Source organism: Myotis yumanensis, unplaced genomic scaffold (assembly GCF_028538775.1).
Source record: "Myotis yumanensis isolate MYYU_CA2020_CCGP unplaced genomic scaffold, mMyoYum1.0.hap1 SCAF_1, whole genome shotgun sequence".
Taxonomy (NCBI): Eukaryota; Metazoa; Chordata; class Mammalia; order Chiroptera; family Vespertilionidae; genus Myotis; species Myotis yumanensis.
This window is the reverse complement of record NW_027223752.1, coordinates 145,715,723-145,734,172: the sequence shown is the minus strand read 5'-3', so window position 1 is coordinate 145,734,172 and position 18,450 is coordinate 145,715,723. Positions and strand designations below refer to the sequence as shown.

The following is an 18,450-nucleotide window of genomic DNA, read 5'->3' as shown; positions in this document are numbered from 1 at the left end:
GGAAATTACAAAATTAATTCCTCTAAAATTAACCTCCAGAAAGAACATCAATTTATGATTAAAGGTAGCAGAACTTTTACCTTTCTTGCAGAGACTTTACCAAAACAACCTCAGAAAGCAGAGACTTACTGTGTGGATCTAAAACAATTAGGATATTATCTATTTTCATAAGAGATGAGTAGGTAGGTAGTTAAGTAGATAGAGAGATTTGTCTGGCCCCAAATTGTATACTGATATTTTCAAAGTTTAATCACTTGCTCTTTTTTGATATCATCAACTAGATGAATATATAAACTATAGGACAAGGCTGGAGGAAGAAATAAGTCATGAATCCAACCCACTTGGGGTTTTAATTGAGGTAGGAAGATTTTTTGGTAGGTGAAAAATAATTGCAATACCAAGTAGCAATCAATGAATTGTATTTGAGTGAAAAAATAAGAAATTCAAGGAGTTCAATGTCCATTGGGTGTCCTATTTCCACCCAGTCTATTCCAACAGGATGAGAAGGGAGTATTGTGCCAAGTGAAGATATGGTTTATTTAGATTAGGAGGGGAGATATATATATTAGAAGCCTGATGCATGAAGATTTGTGCAAGAATAGGCCTTCCTTGCCCTGAATTCCAGCATGCTGTGGGCTCGCTCCAGCAGCCTGTGCAGCGGCAGCGGAGGACTGGAGAGGTTGGGTGCACAGTGTGTTTCACTTTCCCTTTGTGAAAGTGGGATGCAACTGGCCCTCTTCCTCATCCTCATCCTCTTCCTCCTCCGCCCTCCGCCTCCTGCCCACCCGCCCTCCCTCCATGCCCATCGCTCCTCCCCTCTTGATTTGGCAAGATAGGGAGGAGGGAGATCTGATAATTTGGGTTACTGTGTAGGTGGCCTCTTTTATCTATTCAAAACAAAGCTGAGCCTCCTGCCACTGCTGCCACAGCTGCCACCATTGCCTCTTGGCTGGCCCGGGGCTCCCAGGGCGCACTAACTGTGCACCGAGTGAGCTCCTGCACGTGTCCGCACCTGTGGGGCTGCTCCAATGCTAGAGTTTTGTTTACCAGAGCAGTGGGGCAGGGGTGGGGTAGAGGGAGACGCCAGACACCAGGAGCTATGACCTCAGGCACCAGAGGGTTGCCTCTGAGGCCAGGGGCTGGGCCACAGGGAGGCTGCAAGGACGGTTGACAGGTATGGAGCGTGGCAGGGAGGCCCTGAGGAGGTGTGCTGCCCAGAGGCCCTGAGCAGCTGGGGTGGGGCCACGGGCATCTTTTTCAAGTTAATTTGCATACTCACGCCTGATTGGCTGTGGGTCATTGCAAAGTGATGGTCAATTTACATCTCTCTCTCTCTCTCTCTCTCTCTCTCTCTTTCTCTCTCTCTCTCTGTCTCTCTCTCTCTCTATATATATATGGTTTGTTTTGTTTGTTGTCTGTCTCCCCACTAGGATTTAAGTTCTATGAGGACAGAATTTTCACTGCTATTTTCCCCACACTGGAACAATTCCTGGAACCTAGTGTATGGTCAATTAATTTACTTTTTCCATTTTACTGATGAGGGAACTCAGGCAAGGACACCAACTAAGCACTGTGCTAAATAGTGGGGATGAAGAGAGAAATTATTCAATCAGAACATGTTCTTGTCCTCAAAGAGCTCTCAGTCCAGTAGAGGAGAAGCAGAGAGGCCCAATGAGGAGGAGAAGGGAGGTGAAGGGCAAAATTGTCAGGGCTGGAGCGATAGTGGCAGGTTAGAAACAGAGATCAGAATACTGAGCAACAGAGACTGACAATACAAAACAAGGTCAGAAATGGAAATAAATAGCTCTGAGCTCTGGGGAACCTAAACCTTAGGGATCTTAGGGGACAGTCTCAGTTTAGAAAGTAGCTGGTTCAGAGGAGTGCCAAATACACTCCAATTCCACAGTGGTTCTGAGGGCTTACGTCCTCAAAAGTAAAGGGCCATGGAGTGTGGCAGGAGGTCCAGGTGGATTTTGAAGAGTCCAGGAGAGTGCTCACGAGAGAAATAATGTATTTTAAAATATTTAAACAAGTAGGAAGCATGTTTAAAGTATGGCAGGCCTGCAAAACACACAAGCACAGTCTACAATCAGTGGTTCTCAACCTGTGGGTCGTGACCCTTTCACAGGGGTCACCCAAGACCATCAGAAAACACATATATAATTACATGTTGTTTTTGTGGTTAATCACTATGTTTTAATTATGTTCAATTTATAACAATGAAATTGGGGGTCACCACAACATGAGGGACTGTATTAAAGGGCGTTAGGAAGGTTGAGAACCACTGGTACATGTTTCAACCAAAGAAGAAGTTGGTCTTGTTTGCCTTGTCTCCCTCTCGGAGCTCCCTGCGGGGTCAGAGACCTCAGTGAGCAGCGGGGTGGGTGGGATGCACACAGCAGGGAGAGCGGGATGCTCCAGCCTGTGTACTGCCACCTGCAAAGGCAGCCGCTGGAAGAGGACAGAAATGTTCCTTTTCAGTTGATTACTATCCTGGGTTGGACTTTTAAATGACTGACTAGAGACTGCTTCCATTGTCATTTTTGAATTAAAGTGACCGTAGGACTTAATAATGATCAAAGTGACCTGAGTTCTCACCCGGAGGCAGGAGAAGAAATCCTTCTGGGTAAATTTGAGAGACGGCGAGAGACAAAAATAAGGTTAATTTTAATTGTATAACATGAGTCCTGCTTAGTTCAACATACTGATGCCACAAGAAGAGCTTCCCATTTAAAAGCCACCCCTCCCTTTCACCAACTTTTTTGGGTAATGAAAACTTGACCTGATTACAATTAGGAGAAGAATAAGTACCACATTTCTTACCTGGATCCTTTTTCTTTAGTGGCACTTTTGCTAACAGCAGTATTTCGTCCAGAAGCAGGTTCCGATTTCTCTTCTGTGGGAGATCCAAATCCAGCACTAAAATAATAACTAGGTTTTCTTGTCATATGTAAAAAACCACAACCATTTTCAATTATATGGAAAATACATTGCATTTCAAGGCAATTAATAATTTATAAGGCATTTTCACTTCTTTTATATGCTTTGATTTCTTTCACAATTACAAAGCGGGACACCAGGCCTTAGTTCATTTACAGACGAAGAAACTAAGCTTGCTCTCAGACTCTTAACTCATGTGCTCAAGATCTCACTGTGGGTTCACAGCAGAGAGAATGTCAAGCCAGGTTTCCCGCCTCCTTTCCCAGAGGTCTTTCCCATAGCTATTTACAAAAACAACTATGAAGTTATATTACTCTAAGAAGAATCAAAGAATGGTTGCCAAAATCTAATTTTTTTTACTCCCAAATTAAGAGGATAATTATTTGAGTATAGATAAAAGATCATTTTCTTACCTGGCCTTTTCTTTACTAGCTCTTCTTAAAGAAGAGGAAGAAGAAATACTTCGCCCATAACCAACCTCTGAGGATTTATCTTCCGTAGATGGAGGTGGAGAACTACAATTGTACATATTTGAAAGTATGGATGAATTAAAACAATTTATTCGTCAATATTGGCTTTGTCCTACAAAACAGATTTCTTCCCTGAAAATCATATTTGGAGTTGACTCTTAACAAGGAGAGGTTAAAATAAGACAAGAAATAGTCTAAAGCTTTCCATGAACTAGAATAAGACATATTTTTATAAAATATGTCCCATAAAATGTATTATAGAGATATATGTGACCATTTAAAGAAGGATGTTGATGCTTCAATTTTTAGCTCTCCTATTTGCCTCTTAATATATATACATACACACAAATTGTGCAGTAGTTGGACACCTGCATACAGTTCTGGAGAGTTGTAAACATCACTCTTCTTAGTTTGCTCCTATCTAGTTATACATTCTTCAATCACTTCATGTCACCAGAAAAGTAAGAAGCCCTGACTGCTGAAATACACATGGGGTTTGACTGGTAACACGGAGTGAGAGGGAAAGCTATGGTGATATTCCTGACTTTACTATGTCAGGCTATGAATATACGCATCAGTGTTTATTTTCACGGTGCTTGATATACAGGGGAAAGGAAAGATAGCATACTGGGGATCTTTACATAGTCACATGATCATGGACAAGCAAAAGTGTATGTGCTTCCCTGCATCCCTCTTTCCCCCAAAGACTCACACATCAGATTTACTGTTAACCAAGAGTATAGTACGTAGGTCATTTGGTTCTTGTAAGCAGAGATCCTTCAAAGGCCAAAATTTGGTACCAGGATTTATCTGCGGATAATTTAAAGATTGTAAAGTAATATTGGCATGGGTTATATTTTTTAATATGATTGCTGTTACAATATGTTCTCAACAGTTTGAGGTGTCTGATTTTACACACACACACACACACACACACACACACACACACACACAGAAATAGGAACCTGGAGTTGTGGACATCTTGCCTTTGAGCAGGATATATCTCTCCAGTTCCCCACAATCTCTGTTGCTTTATTCTCAGCTATTTCACACCATAATTATCAATTTGGCCCCTGAAAGTATCTGAGTTTAAAAATCCATCTATATACATAAGGGAGAACTTATTGTCTGAAAGAATAACTAGTTACTAAACAGATTACAAAACAAATTTGTGAGGCTATCTGAAAAGAGGCTACACAAAGCTCTACACTAGCTATTTTATGAGCCTGGTGAAGATTAGACCAGACCTTAGATCACCTTCTAAGGTCATTTCCAACTATATAATAGTTAGATTCCTCTCTCATCCAAGATGCTTTTCATGGTCCTTTTAAAATAAGACAGATCATCTCATTCTTCTGCCAAGGTTTCCCGGTTCATTCAGAGTAAAGGCCAAAATCCTTCTGGTGGGCTACAAGACTGACATGACCTGGCCTCTCTTCATCTCTCTGACCTACTCTCCACTCTTCTGCCCCTTGGTTCCCTCAGCTCCAGCTGCACTGACTTTGCTATTTCTTAAGTACGCCAAGTGTGTTTACACCCGATGGCTTCTGCTCCAGTTTCCTCTGCCTAGAAAGCTCTTCCCTCGGATATCCCCATGGCTAACACCTGCACCTTCTTTTTGCTCAGGTATTACCTCTTAGTGAGGCCCCCCTGACCACAATTTTGAAAATTACAACCATCAACCCCAGTCCTCCCCAGCACTACAGAGCCCCTTATCCTGCCTCTGCTCTACCTACCTCTCCCTCGTAGCTCTTATTTTAATTATGTGATGTAATTTATTTAGTTGTGATGTTTATTTTTTATTGTCTACCTCTTCCCACTGGTGCCATGGGAGTAGAGATCCTTGACTCTTTTGTTCACTGACATATTCAAACCCTACAATACTAGAAATGTAATATTTACTGAATGAATGAATCAGAGAATTCTTCTTTATAAAGGATATTGTTTCCTTAACTTTTTAAAAAAACTCATGAACAGGATAACATTTTATCAACATTTTCTGATCCATGGCAATGTTTTTCTAATATGTTCTTTGTTGATTTTTCTGCTCTTCTCCCTCAAAGCATCTTTATTCTACTGTTGTGCCAATTTTTAAAAAATGAATCATCAATGAGATGACCTTTCTCAGAGCAGTGACTTCTCAGTGGTTTGTACGTGCATTGTAGGGGTTTGTGCCATGTTACGGTGGTGATGGTGGCCAGGGGAAGCAGAGGCAAGAGCTAGAGTAAAATTTTAGGCTAGCTATTTTTCATTATTCAAAATACCTCTAATTCTGTTATCATGATAGAGTGTTTCCTGCAAATGTGACTTAGCTACGGGGTTCTTGTTATGGCCCTGTCTCCTCTGCTTCTTTGGACCAATTCGGCCCAAGAGGGCTTCTGCTGCCAGCCTTGCCCACCCCAGCTCCTGGTCCTGCACCCACCTGGAACAGAGTTTTCCATTTGTACTTCTGCGTTCTCCCATCACCTCAGGAAGTAGATTTAAATATATATATATATTGATTTCAGAGAGGAAGGGAGAGGAAGACAGAGAAACATCAATGATGAGAGAGAATCATCTGCACACCCCACACTGGGAATTGAGCCCATAACCCAGGCATGTGCCCTGACCAAGAATCGAACCATGACCGGCTGGTTCCTAGGTTGACACTCAACCACTGAGCCACACAGCTGGGCAGGAAGTAGATATTTCTGATAGTATTTTCTGAGATCTGCTACCACTAGCACTCTTGTGCTTCCTTTTCCCCTTTCATGCTTCCTTTTGAACAGCTTCTGCCTGATTTCAGGGATTTTTAGTAACTTTTAAATTTGTTTGAAGTCTGAGGAGCATAAATGTTTCCTAGTTTTGCCTAAAATGGAATCTGTGGATTTTAAAATGTTCTCAATTTTTCTTATTGCTTTTGCTTTTGGTTTCCAGAAGAAGCAGAAAACACTGGCTTAAGCAGCAATGACAAAAAGTCCTCAAGATTCTAATTTTTAGCTTCCCATTTCTCTCAACATTAACACTGAATTGCACTGTAAGTTGTTTTAAAAATCATAATCAGAAATGCAGTTAAGTAAAACATTATTCTTCTACATCACATTTTAAAATCCAGTACTACAATTTGATTAATTTCAATTATATGATGCTAAAATTAAAAACTTATACTTATGTCCTTATCACTAACATTGAGCCCTAGAAATAACAGAACCCCAAACTGAAAATGCTCGTTCTTTCATATCTTCTCTGAAACCTGAACTAGCATAGCAAGCTGATTTAAGTAAAAGTAATCATGTTCTAGTTAAAAGTATATACAAATGCAAAATCTTATAGCCAGACAAGGTCAAGGATGAAGTTCTGATTCCCAAGTGTCAGTCTGTAAAAATAAAACATGTTAGGTGGTTACGAAATTGCAATGTAATGGCATCATGATTAAGGAAGAGACCCTTATCATACATACATACTAAAATACAAGTCAGTGCTCCCACTTACCCGGCCATAATCATAGAAGCCGTCACTGATGATGTTACTTGATGACAAGTAGCCAGTCTGGCTGTATTTCAGAGACAGGTGGTTGTTGAGCAATTTGTTATAAGCTACCTCACTGAATTTATTTTTTCGAGTTACTGATAGGTTGATTTCTTCAAGGATCTCTAAAGCCCTGTCAATAAAAGCAAAAGGCATTATTTGCTTTATATAAGCCACCCAACGTTAAGTTCTCACTTGTCTACCTAGCCAAGATCCTGAATGCAATGGAAAGGGTATAGCCATCCCACCCTTTTAGATAAAGTAATACTGTCAGTTATGAAGACAAATCAGTCTTTCTGAGAACATATATACCTTGTAGTGACTCATGTTCAAAGAGTTGAAAAGGACACTTTCAGAAAAAAAAAGGTTCTTCATTTAAAGCAAAATTAGTATTCAACTCCAACTTTTGCAACTAAGCAGGCAATATATACAGGGAATAAAAATGTTTAGAAATAGGGTAATCCGGTCTGTGAAACCTAACAACCCTATTTGCTGATGTGCTAAAACCCCACCTATCTTTGGTAAGGGAACGGATCTGGGGAGGCTGGCTAAATGTTGGGTTCTGATGAAAAGATTCGGGTCGGAGAAGGAGCAAAATGGAGTGGTCATCAGGGCTCACCCATTTTATTTTAGAAAGTTGAGGGACAGACAGGGTTGTATTACAATAGTTGAGGAAAATGAAGGAAGCATTTCTCAAGAGGAAAAAGTGGAAAAGGAAATGTTGGACATGATTTTATAAAGGTGGGGAGGAGGGAAGGACCTTCCTTCCACCAGGCAGTCCCTCCGGAGGTGAGGCCCTTGCTGTGCCCTGCAGCACCCTGAGCGCTCTGTAGACCTGAGAGGGGGAGTGTAGACTCTGCCTGACCTTCCTTTGGCCTGAAAAGTGTGCTCTTCATCTGAGCCGGAAACTTGAGACAGCTCCACTCACCCGAGCCTGCACAATTCAGCGGCCATCAGCTCATCGCCGGCACAGACCATCACGGCCCAGCTGGCGTGCCTTCTGACTTCATCGTTCTTGGAGCGCAGGAGCTCTATGAGGGGCTCCAATCCACCTGAATTTCTTAACTAGAAATAGACACCAACATTGTATGCATTAGGAGTCCAGAATATAAGCATTATGACTTTTTTAAAAAAACACACAACTCATTATTTGATTGTAAAGGCTGTAACTATGTAAAAACATTTAAAGATGTGTCCATATTAAATTTATTAAATTCAGGGGGCAAAATCAATCACAAACCCTTACAAACAAAATCCCAATTTTCTGTTCAAAGTCAAGAAGAGGCCACAGTAAAGTAATCGAGGGAGGTCACGGTGATTTGCACAGCGTGGAGGCTGGGGAAAGAGCCATCTTCTCTCTGCCCATAGTGGGATGCCCTGTGGGCTCCTCAATACTGAATGCTCATTTGGCCCTGAGGTAGACCTAGAAGTCCTTGTTTCTGGAAGGGGTTTTGCAAGTGTGATTAAGTTAACAACGATGTCCTGTATTAGTAGGTAGGCCCAATCCTATATAATAAAAGCCTAGGTGGCATTGCATGTCATCACAAGATGGCTGCCCCCACATCTTTACAAGATGGCCACCACAGATGGCCACAAGATTTAATAGGGTCAACCACAAGGACTAAACATACTTTTATGTGATGGACTCGTAGGAAATTCAATTCTATGTTTTAAAATTTTGCAATATGAGAAACTAGAGCGTATGTATAACTCATATGTGTAATTCCAAGAATCACAGTGAAAGGCATACCTGTTCATCTACCACCAGCTTAAGAAATGGCACATTTCAATATCCGTGAACCCCTGGGTGTTCCTCTGAATCACATCCACACCCTTACTCCCCCAAGGGGAAACCACATTTTTGAACTTGGGGTTAATCATTCTGTCGCTTTTCTTTATAGTTCTAGCTGGTATGTATGTATGTGTGTATGTGTGTGTGTGTGTGTGTGTATGCCTAAACAACTTCTTAGCTTCATTAGCACACTTTTTAGCACATTTCTGAATGGTATATAAATAGAATCATAAGATACATTCTTCACAACTAGCTTTTGCTTAGCATTAAGCTTGTTGAGATTCATCTCTGCTGTGTCTGTAGCAACAGTTCATTCATTTTTACAGATGTGAGATCCCATTTTATGAATATGCCATAATTTATTTACCCACTCTCTTAACAATTGGACAACTGGTTTGTTTCCAGTTATTTAGATATTATAAACAATGCTTCCTGGAGCATAGAGGCAAGGGACTGTCTTAGGAATATATACTTAGAAACAGAATTGCCGGTCCACAAGGTCTGCTCACATTGTTTGCTAGATAATGCCCATTTGTTTTCCAAAGTGTTGTACCAATTTTGAAAGACTTAAATGATGGATCAGTTCAAACATTTGAAAATGTTTCACATTAATCCATCCATAAGTAATGACCAGAAAAATGAGAGCAAATGTTATGAAAATACTCACCTCTGTCCGGGCCTCAGCATCACACGCAGTCGCAGCAATGGTGAGAGCGGCTTTGCTCTGCACGACCATGTTCGCAGAATGCAGTGGGCCGATGAGGGCGTGCATGATGTCATGGCTCTGGATGCTCCCACGCAGAGCCTCCTGCATTGCCATGTTTGTCAGTACAGTGGCGGCGTTGGCCACGGCTCCATCTCGTTTACTGGACAAGATGTTTACTAATGGATCAATACCATCAGCTTCGGCAGCAGCACTGGGTAAACAAAGGCGAAATGAGTGTCATTCATCCAAGTTCAAGAAATTATTTTTGGAGTGTACAACTGAGCTTATGAAACAAATGAGTACATAAGTGCAGTTTTGGAAAGAAATTAATGTACAATGCGATGAGCCCAGAATTGAGGCTCTAGTCATTTAAATGAAGTCTGGGGAAATGTCAGATATGAATGAATTAAAATAATTCTTTTCCTATGTCTACAGCATTGGTTATAGAAAAATGTATGACTACTTCTTAGAAAATCTACTACTGTCAATTTTTTAAATCAGTGATACATATAAGATCAGGCAATTCTATTCAAATAAAGTCTCTTGAAATATTCCTAACTAACAGGAAAATAAAGCTTTAAATAGGATGAATCAGTGAGCATGGGAACTCTGATTCAGTTAAAATACTTCAGCCCATCTTTCCCCTTTTCAGATTAGGTTGCTAATTATAAGCAGAAGTTAACACATTTGAAGGCAGCAGCCATTTTGCTTTTATAAGTTAAACAGCAAAAATCAAAGTCATGACATTGACATAAATAAATATATAATTTCAATTATATAGGCATATTCAGTTGCTAAATTTCTGATTTCTAGTATAAAAAGACTACATTATCCATTAACATATTAACATTTTCTCACAGAAAGACTAAATCTCCTTTGAAGAACACCATGTTTTCTATAATCCTTGCTTCATAAATAGTTAAAGAGCTCATAAAATAGTAAAAATAAAAAAGATAATTTTAATGAGTGGAAGACGATTTAATTATGTGTTATAATGTTTGAAATGGCTTCAAATAAGAGATGTTCCAAGCAATAAAATATATAGAGCATCCTGGTTTTAAAGGAATTCCCAAAATTGTGAGCTAAAATCCAAGTAAATCATCATGGGAATAGAAGTAATCAGGGCAATAAAAGCATACTTGAGACTTCAATAATATCAACATCTCTTTTAAGTTTATATTTGACATTTTTTCATTTAAGATCATGTTAATAACCAACATTGAAAAAAATGTGAGGCTCTATGATTTAGCCCATCACCTGTATGCTGACTAACTGATTTTAGGTTGGCACTGTCACTTAAATTTGCTGATTGTAAAGAAGAACTGACAACTTCAAGAATAGAAGTTATCACAATTGTCCAGAAAACAAATTCTCGCTAAGGGGACTGGTAGTTCTCGGGGAAAGAAGCTAAGATGGTGGCCCAAGCCAGCTCTGCAGGAGCCTGAACAGCAGAGACGGGGGAGAGAAGTGACAGGAGATGGCAGCTCTGGAGAGTAAGTCTGGGATGATGTTAACCTTGAAGGCACCTCCCACCCTGGTTTATATAAATCCACCCAGAAAACACTGATACCAAGGCTAAGCCAGCGCCTAGTTCCATTTCTCCCACATTTAATGTATATTTAACTTTTCTTGTGGCATCTCAGACAAGGCATCCCTGAAAACTAAAGTTTGGTTAGATGACGTTTAACCCCAATTTATTGATATAAAGACATTGGGAGGAAGGCCCAGCATCTCACTATGATGACCTGAGGGCTAGCATTTAATTTCCTTTCTTAGGGGATAAAATAAAAACATTTAAGATAATTCCACTTTTAATTCTCTCTCCTATTATTAATTGACTTGGCAGTCTTTTGATTTTATAAATAAGGGAAAATTTGGGGGCTCTAATATATTTATTTATCAGAAACTTATATTCAACTTATAGTTGAAACACTGAAAAAAACTTCCAGCAAGAATTTCAAACGATTAATGTTTTCTGATTGATTAATATATACTTAAGCCTTTCCAAAAGATCATTTTTCCTTGGACTTATTTTTCAGGTACTTAATGCAATCAATTCCTTAGACCAAATACTTTCTTAGGTTTTATTAATTATTTATTATTGAGTGAAGTTGTAAGCAATCAACTAAAAATCTTCAACTATGGAATTTTAATATCAATGAACTAATCATCTGCTCCCTTACATTCCTAACAAAATCACTTGGAGAACACTTACATTAGATTTTTATTTTTTGTGTTCTTCTCTCTCTCTCTCTCTCTCTCTATATATATATATATATACACACATATATATATACTTAAATTCTTTATTGTTAAAAGTATTATATATGTGTCTTTCTTTACTTTCCAAGATGGTTTATAAACAAGAGAAATTAAAATGATGCAGCGTAACCCTATGAACGCCTTCCTTTTCCCCCATCGACCTCTACTGGGTCACTCCCCCCCCCCCGCCCCCCAGCACATGCCCTCACCCCCTACTGTCTGTGTCCATTGGTTATACTTATCAACAGCATGGATGGACCTGGAGAGCATTATGCTAAGAGAAATAAGCCAGTCAGAAAAAGGTAAATATCACATGATCTCACCCATTTGTGGATTATCATGATGAACAAAAGTAGATCCAGAGACATAACGGTAGAAGCATCGAACAGACTGGGGGGAAGGGGTGGGAAATCAACCAAAGGACCAAATATTTTTTAACTGTTAATCTTTATAAACATACTTTGGCTAAAATGCACGAGTCCTTTGTCACGTAATAGTTTTCCCTTTGACAATGTTCACTTTTTAAACCATCCTCGGGAGTAAAAAAAGAGTACACATGCATCCACAACAGAAGTGTGCCAGGTAAACGCATACCAATGAGTTCTCAAAGGCTGTCTCTTGTGTGGATCAGGGAGCTTTGGGGAAATTTAAGGGAGTGCATTGGGTCATGCTGCATCGTTTTAATTTCTCCTATTTATAAATAAACAGGGTCATGGAGATCAGGGGTTTTTCGTCAGGTGTGCCTGTGCTCATAGCCTTTCTGCTTGGGTTTTGTCTCTGCCTTTCTCCTTCACAAAGCCATGTTTGGCTTTGCTTCATTTATACTCCACCTTCGGCTCTTTTCTTTGCTCTTTATGGAGGCAGTAAAGGGAAGTACATAAAACCTAGCTGTTTAAAAAACCAACGCTTCTAGTAACACAGTGGAATATAACTTTTACTAAATCAAACATAACTGCCGGCACAGAGAGACAAATCACAGGCGCACAGCTGGGGGAACCACTTGCGTGGTACGTACATGTCTGCCCATAATTCGTGTGCAGTTCTCTTTACATGTAAAAACCATCACTGAGATTAAATTATTATGGTAAAAATTCAAGCTCTTATTCTTACCTAAAAAAACTAATTTTAGTTATAAAAGACATTGTTTTATTTTTCCATCTTATATGCACACAAGCTGAAGTCTGTCATATTCTAAAACACATTTCCGTTTCCCAGATAGCACAGCGTTATCCAAATGAATGGGACAGAAGTCAAACTGCTTTGTTACAAAATCCAGAATTACAGGGCCATATGTCATCACAATAATCTGAAAATGTTTTCTGATATTTACTGTCATTAGTCTCCATCCAGTTGGAGTTTAATCAAGTCAGAGTTTAAAATGTAAACTGGAAGAAGAACCAAGCTAAAATAAAAAAGGGAATGCACAAAAACATCTGTTTGTACCATTTGATATATGTAAAAAGAAGTCAAGTTTGACATGTCATGTGTATCCAATCTATTACCAAGTCCTGACTGTTTCCCACCTCCATATTTCTCAAACCTCCCCCCTTTCTCCATTTCCATCTCTCTCACTGACTCCAATCCGCTATGCTCTCTGGTGAATTAGTATAGATACTGTCCTGACAGGTTTCTCTTATTCGTCTGCAATTCTTTCTCCATCTTACAGCTAAAGTGATCTTTTAAAATTATAAACATAATCATATTGTTTCCCTGCTTAGAACTTTCTTGGCTTTCCATTGCTCAGATGAAGCTCCAGATTTCTCACAAGGCCTCCAGGTCCTGCCTGAGCCAAGCCCGCCTGCCCCATCTGCCCACGATCCCCACCTGCCTTCAGGTTGCCCTGTGCCAGGGCCTCGCCAACGGGCCAGGCTCTGTCTCACCTCAGGGTATTCCCATCTGCTGTCTCCACCTCCTGACACTCTTCCCGCTGGATATTCCCATTCATCTTTCAAGGTTTGCACACATGACTCAGGAAGAATTTCCTGATCTCAAAACTCGGTGAGGTATCTTTTTTTAACATGAGCTCAGAGTATTTACTTGCTAAACATATATACAATTATTTTTGTTTAAAAAAAATGATGTTTGGCCCAGTCACTGTGGCCCAGTGGTTGAGCATCGACCTATGAACCAAGAGGTCACACAGTTCAATTCCCGGTCAGGGCACATGCCCAGGTTGCAGGCTCGATCCCCAGTGTGGGGCATGCAGGAGGCAGCTGATCAAAGATTCTCTCTCATCATTTATTTCTCTCTCCTTCTCCCTTCCTCTTTGACATAAAAAATATATATTTTTTTAAAAATGATGTTTGGCATTAATATTCACAATCAGAGAATAGCAGCAACCTTGAAATATTATTTTACAGCACTTGTTATAGAAAGGAATTCAGCACAAAGTTTTTATGTAAGTGCCCTTACACCCTGGGCACTAAGAACATCATTAAGGAAAAACTCAATTACAAAAATAGTGTCCATTTATGGCTCCCTGAAAATACTGTGTGATTTCCTGTCTGTGAGCCTTTGCATTCACGTTTCCTTTGGCCCAAACACCCTTCCCTACTCCTCCCTCACTTCTGCCTGCGGAAGCCTAGTTCACCCTTCAAAACCTGCTCAACCACCCTTTCCGCCCAGAAGCCATCTGTGGCATCACCGCCTCTCCTTGTTAATCACTCCCTCCTCTGTGCTCTGTCTGCACCTCTTACTTACTTCTTAGAGGCAGAGTTTGAGTCTTATTTATATCCCAAGTGCTGACAAGTCAATATATTTTAATTGACTTGGATCAACTCAAAGAAAGTGACGAAGAAAACCTCTGTGGGTGTTGAGAAGTGGTCAGGAAAAAGTACTCAGCTCAAATTTAAGTTTGCAAGAAGGGAGAGGACCCAACAAATTGTGATCCCCACTTTTACCCTTTACAACTGCTGTTGAAATCAGACTATTTCCTCTCCACTTCCAATGCTCTGCAGTTATATCATGAAGTAACTTTTATATGAAGTTTAATAAATGAAACATTTTCACTTTGGACAACTTTTTAGGAATCCGCCTATTTCATATACCAAGGGATGTCTATATTTTGTCTTTGCAGACATTGTTGACTCCGTTTATGTTGGTTGTGTCATCAGATGACACTATTTGGTACCTCCCAGAATTTGACCCTTGCTGCAGTTTTGAGGTTCCCATTTACCACATCTGCGAAGACTGGTTACATGAATCAAGGGTGACCTTGGGCAGTGTAGAAATCTGTTTAACAGAGCCCACATACAGGGTAATATGTGGAACCTGGTGGAACAGATGGTAATATTGGCAATCAGAACATTGTTTGCTAACAGTGATTGCAACCATTCCCACCAGCATGGATTTTCATATGTCTCCGTGAGTTTTGTCACACCAAGGAAGACACATTGGCAGCAGACACACTGCAAGTGGTCCGGAGAGGTGCATGTGCAGCAGCCACTGGGGGTTGGTGTATTTAAGCCTGCGGACTCCCAGTGTGTCTATACAGGTGTGCGGGCGTGGGACACAGTCGTCATGAGAAACAGGTCTCCTGCTTATCACAGCCAGATTTGGAATGCTGTAAACAGGATTCCTGACTCTCATCCCAGCCAGTTTTTCAACAAAGGTAATGATCCAAGATGTCTAGTGTGTTCCTTAAACTGATCAATTTCAGAGTCCAAAACAGCTCTGACCCCACTGCAGCCCCACAGCTGCAGAGACTGGGATATGTGCCCCTGAACTCTGGCTGAACTCCAGGACTGACAAAAGTAGCCAGGAAACTTTCTCCTTTTTAAGAAATATTATTTAAAGAAGCTTATCGGTAATACGGGGGAGAATCACAATTAGTTGCAGGCAAATGCTTGAAGAGTGTTTAAGTAACATAATTAATAAAGTAAAGCCTAACAAAAGAAAGAAATGCATGAAGTTTTCCATCCCACAGCAAAATAAGAAAAATGTAAAATTATTTAAAAGTATGTGAAACCATACTGTTTCTAGCATATTGATTCTCCGTAGTGGGCACGACTTTGAGACTTTCAGAATGTGCTTTCCTGCTGTAGTTGCTGTGACATCATGGCTTCTCAACAGAGAAATGCTAGTTGCAAAGAGGCCAGTACATGCTAACCTCCACACACAGCATCCGGTTTTTATCTAGAGAAATCAAATGTAATTTTCTTACAAGTGACATGGAATCCTTATTGACCTATCTGTTCAATCACAATACTTTACATCTATACACACCACCTTCTGTCTCTAGAGCTGGAATGCCTGCCAATAATTAACCAGCTGCCATCAGGAAAGAACAACTGTCTTCATTTTACATGGCTGATTTGTCTCCTGATAGAATAGATATAATGGTTAAGGTGTTATAGTCATAATAAATGGCTTGTGCAGTAACCAAATGTTTCTGTTCAGCCTGGAAATCAGTCTATTTACATATCTGGATGATAAGGGACACAATCCCAAAGTAATTAGAGATATCCTGTTGCTGATATTCTTAACTAAATAATAAGGACACCAAATGCTTCACTGAGGCAGCAAATAAAACCCCCCTGGGCCCTTGCCAGGACTGGCTTAGCCTCATCAGCTGTAATGTCACTTCTTCAGAAAGGCCTTCTTTGATGAGCTCCATGCCATTCTCTACGACTCCTTTCATAGCCTCAGTGTCATGCATGCCCTCCCTGTGACACTGTGCTGCTTTATTTAATCTACTCGAGGCCCGATGCATGAAAATTCATGCAAGAGTAGGCCTTCCTTCCCCCGGCTGCCGGCACTGGCTTCCTTCCAGCACCCGGGACCTGGGCTTCCCTCCTCTGGCCGCCTGCAGGCACCCAGGACCAGGCCTGGCTTCCCTCAGGCTGCCCACAAGCACCCAGGACCGGGGACCTGGGCTGGCTTCCCTCCGGTGCTGGCTTTGTCAGGAATGACATCCAGAAGATGTCCAGTCTAATTAGCATATTACCCTTTTATTATTATAGATAATGTTATCACTTCTGAAATTACCTTTCTAAAATTTCTCAAGTATTGATTCTCTCCCTGACTAAAAAAGTAAGTTTCATGAAAACAGTTTCATGGAACCTTTGTCGTGTCCCCTACTATAACCCTACAGCCTAGAATGGTGCCTAGCACATTAAGAACACCCAAGTAATGGTGAAAAGGATTACAAAAGAAGCCTATGTTCAGAGGTAATAGGTTTCTTGGCTTTAGGAATAAAATGATGACAGTGGTAAAGTTCCTGGTAGTTGTGCTCTAGACTCCTTGTGATACTGAGTAGAGGGCAATCATTAAGAGGCACAGAATATAATAGATAATCTAGATTCACTTTTTATTGTTTGTTTTATAGTTAAGAAAGGTAAAATTCAGAGAGGCTAAAAACTTGTTCACCAAGCAATTCAATCAACAGACACAGGATCAAAACTATGGTGTTCTATTAGTACATTACTTTTTTTTACAATTATCAATCTCTTAAGCTTTAAAAAGTAGAGTATTTTCTAGAAGAAACAAAAAGGTCAGAATCTACTTGGTTCACTTCATCATTCCTTGGGGAATGAGAAACGAGGCAGACCATTTTGATTTACAGTATAATGGGACATTTTTACTACTCATTGGATATATTTTTTGCCTTGTCTTACTCTCTGTAAGAGGGGGAAGAGGAAATAGAGGGAGAGAGGAGGGAAAACAGGGAGAGGAACGTGGAGCAGAGCAGAAGGAGGGTAGGAAGGAGAGGAGGAGAAGAAAACTCACTCCTCCAAAGCTGCTCATTGGAGTTCAAGGAGCCAGGCCCTTCCAATCTGGAGAAATTCAGAGAGATTAGGAAACCAAAGGGAAACATTCCGGTGGGAAGGATTTGGAGAAGTGCAGAGTCAAGGAGGCAGTGAGCAGAAGGCAGAGAGAGAAGTTTCAAAGGTGAAACTAAGAGCTTCAACCTCCGCAAGCTCCCAGGGATGTGCAGGGCTGACTGCCTGGGTGTGAGAGTCCATCCCACCTCTGTGACCTTGAGCAAAGACTGTGCCTCTGTCTCCTCTGCAAAATGGAGGTGACAATAATATTCCATACCCCATAGGACTGTTTTGAGGATTTAATGATATATTCCATTTCAATTACTTAACTCAATGCCTGGCACACACATGCCAGCCATGATCATCATCATCATCTGCTCATACTCTGTGAGCCACAAGCGCAGAGATTTCCCTATATCCTATCACAATTTCTTGGATCATGGGAAAATATGATCATAATTCAAAATTTGCATGTGTGTGTGTGCAATTTTCATTTTCAGACAACTCAGCTAGACAGCCAAATCTCCAACATCTGCAGGGCTAGAGCTGGGGCATTTCCTCAGGAATTCCACCCAAGTTTTTCTATTTAGGTGCAATCATTGAGCAACAAAGGCCATTTCTGGAGGGAAAACAAATCTTGGGAAAAGGCGAATATAAAAGGTCAAGGATGAGTAAAAATGGGGTCTATCTAGGTTTTTAAAGTACTGCTTCAAATTGAGTGAGAGAAAATTCACAAAATGTAAAGATAGGCAAACTGATCATTTCCTCTAAAAATCAGTAACACTGGAAATTAAACCTAAAAGAGGTACCAGCAATTTAAAAATAGTATTATGCAAATGTCAGCCTCTGAGCTCTAATAAGAGCACATGGATAATTTTCTAATTGAACATTTCAAGGGATTCACCTAGCCTCACAAAACGGGTAGCTAATAAAGTTCCAATTGAGAAGGTCAAGTGGGCATCAACTGACACAAAATGGGGATGTGGAGTCAACTTGCTTTAATTGCAAATC

At 40.4% G+C, this 18,450-nt stretch overlaps 1 protein-coding gene across 5 annotated transcripts in view; it reads right to left on the bottom strand.

Annotated features, from left to right (window-relative positions):
- Positions 1-18,450, bottom strand: part of ARMC3 (armadillo repeat containing 3) — a 97,613-nt gene that overhangs the window by 13,233 nt on the left and 65,930 nt on the right. For 4 of the 5 annotated variants that reach the window (XM_070408247.1, XM_070408276.1, XM_070408285.1 and 1 more), the window contains 6 exons: positions 9,377-9,626; positions 7,846-7,982; positions 6,882-7,050; positions 4,123-4,220; positions 3,354-3,455; positions 2,824-2,940 (listed from right to left, as the gene is read on the bottom strand). In XM_070408247.1, the coding sequence (XP_070264348.1) occupies positions 2,824-2,940; positions 3,354-3,455; positions 4,123-4,220; positions 6,882-7,050; positions 7,846-7,982; positions 9,377-9,626 (873 nt within the window). The remainder of the gene's footprint in view (positions 1-2,823; positions 2,941-3,353; positions 3,456-4,122; positions 4,221-6,881; positions 7,051-7,845; positions 7,983-9,376; positions 9,627-18,450) is intronic. The other variant, XM_070408253.1, reaches the window with a different exon arrangement.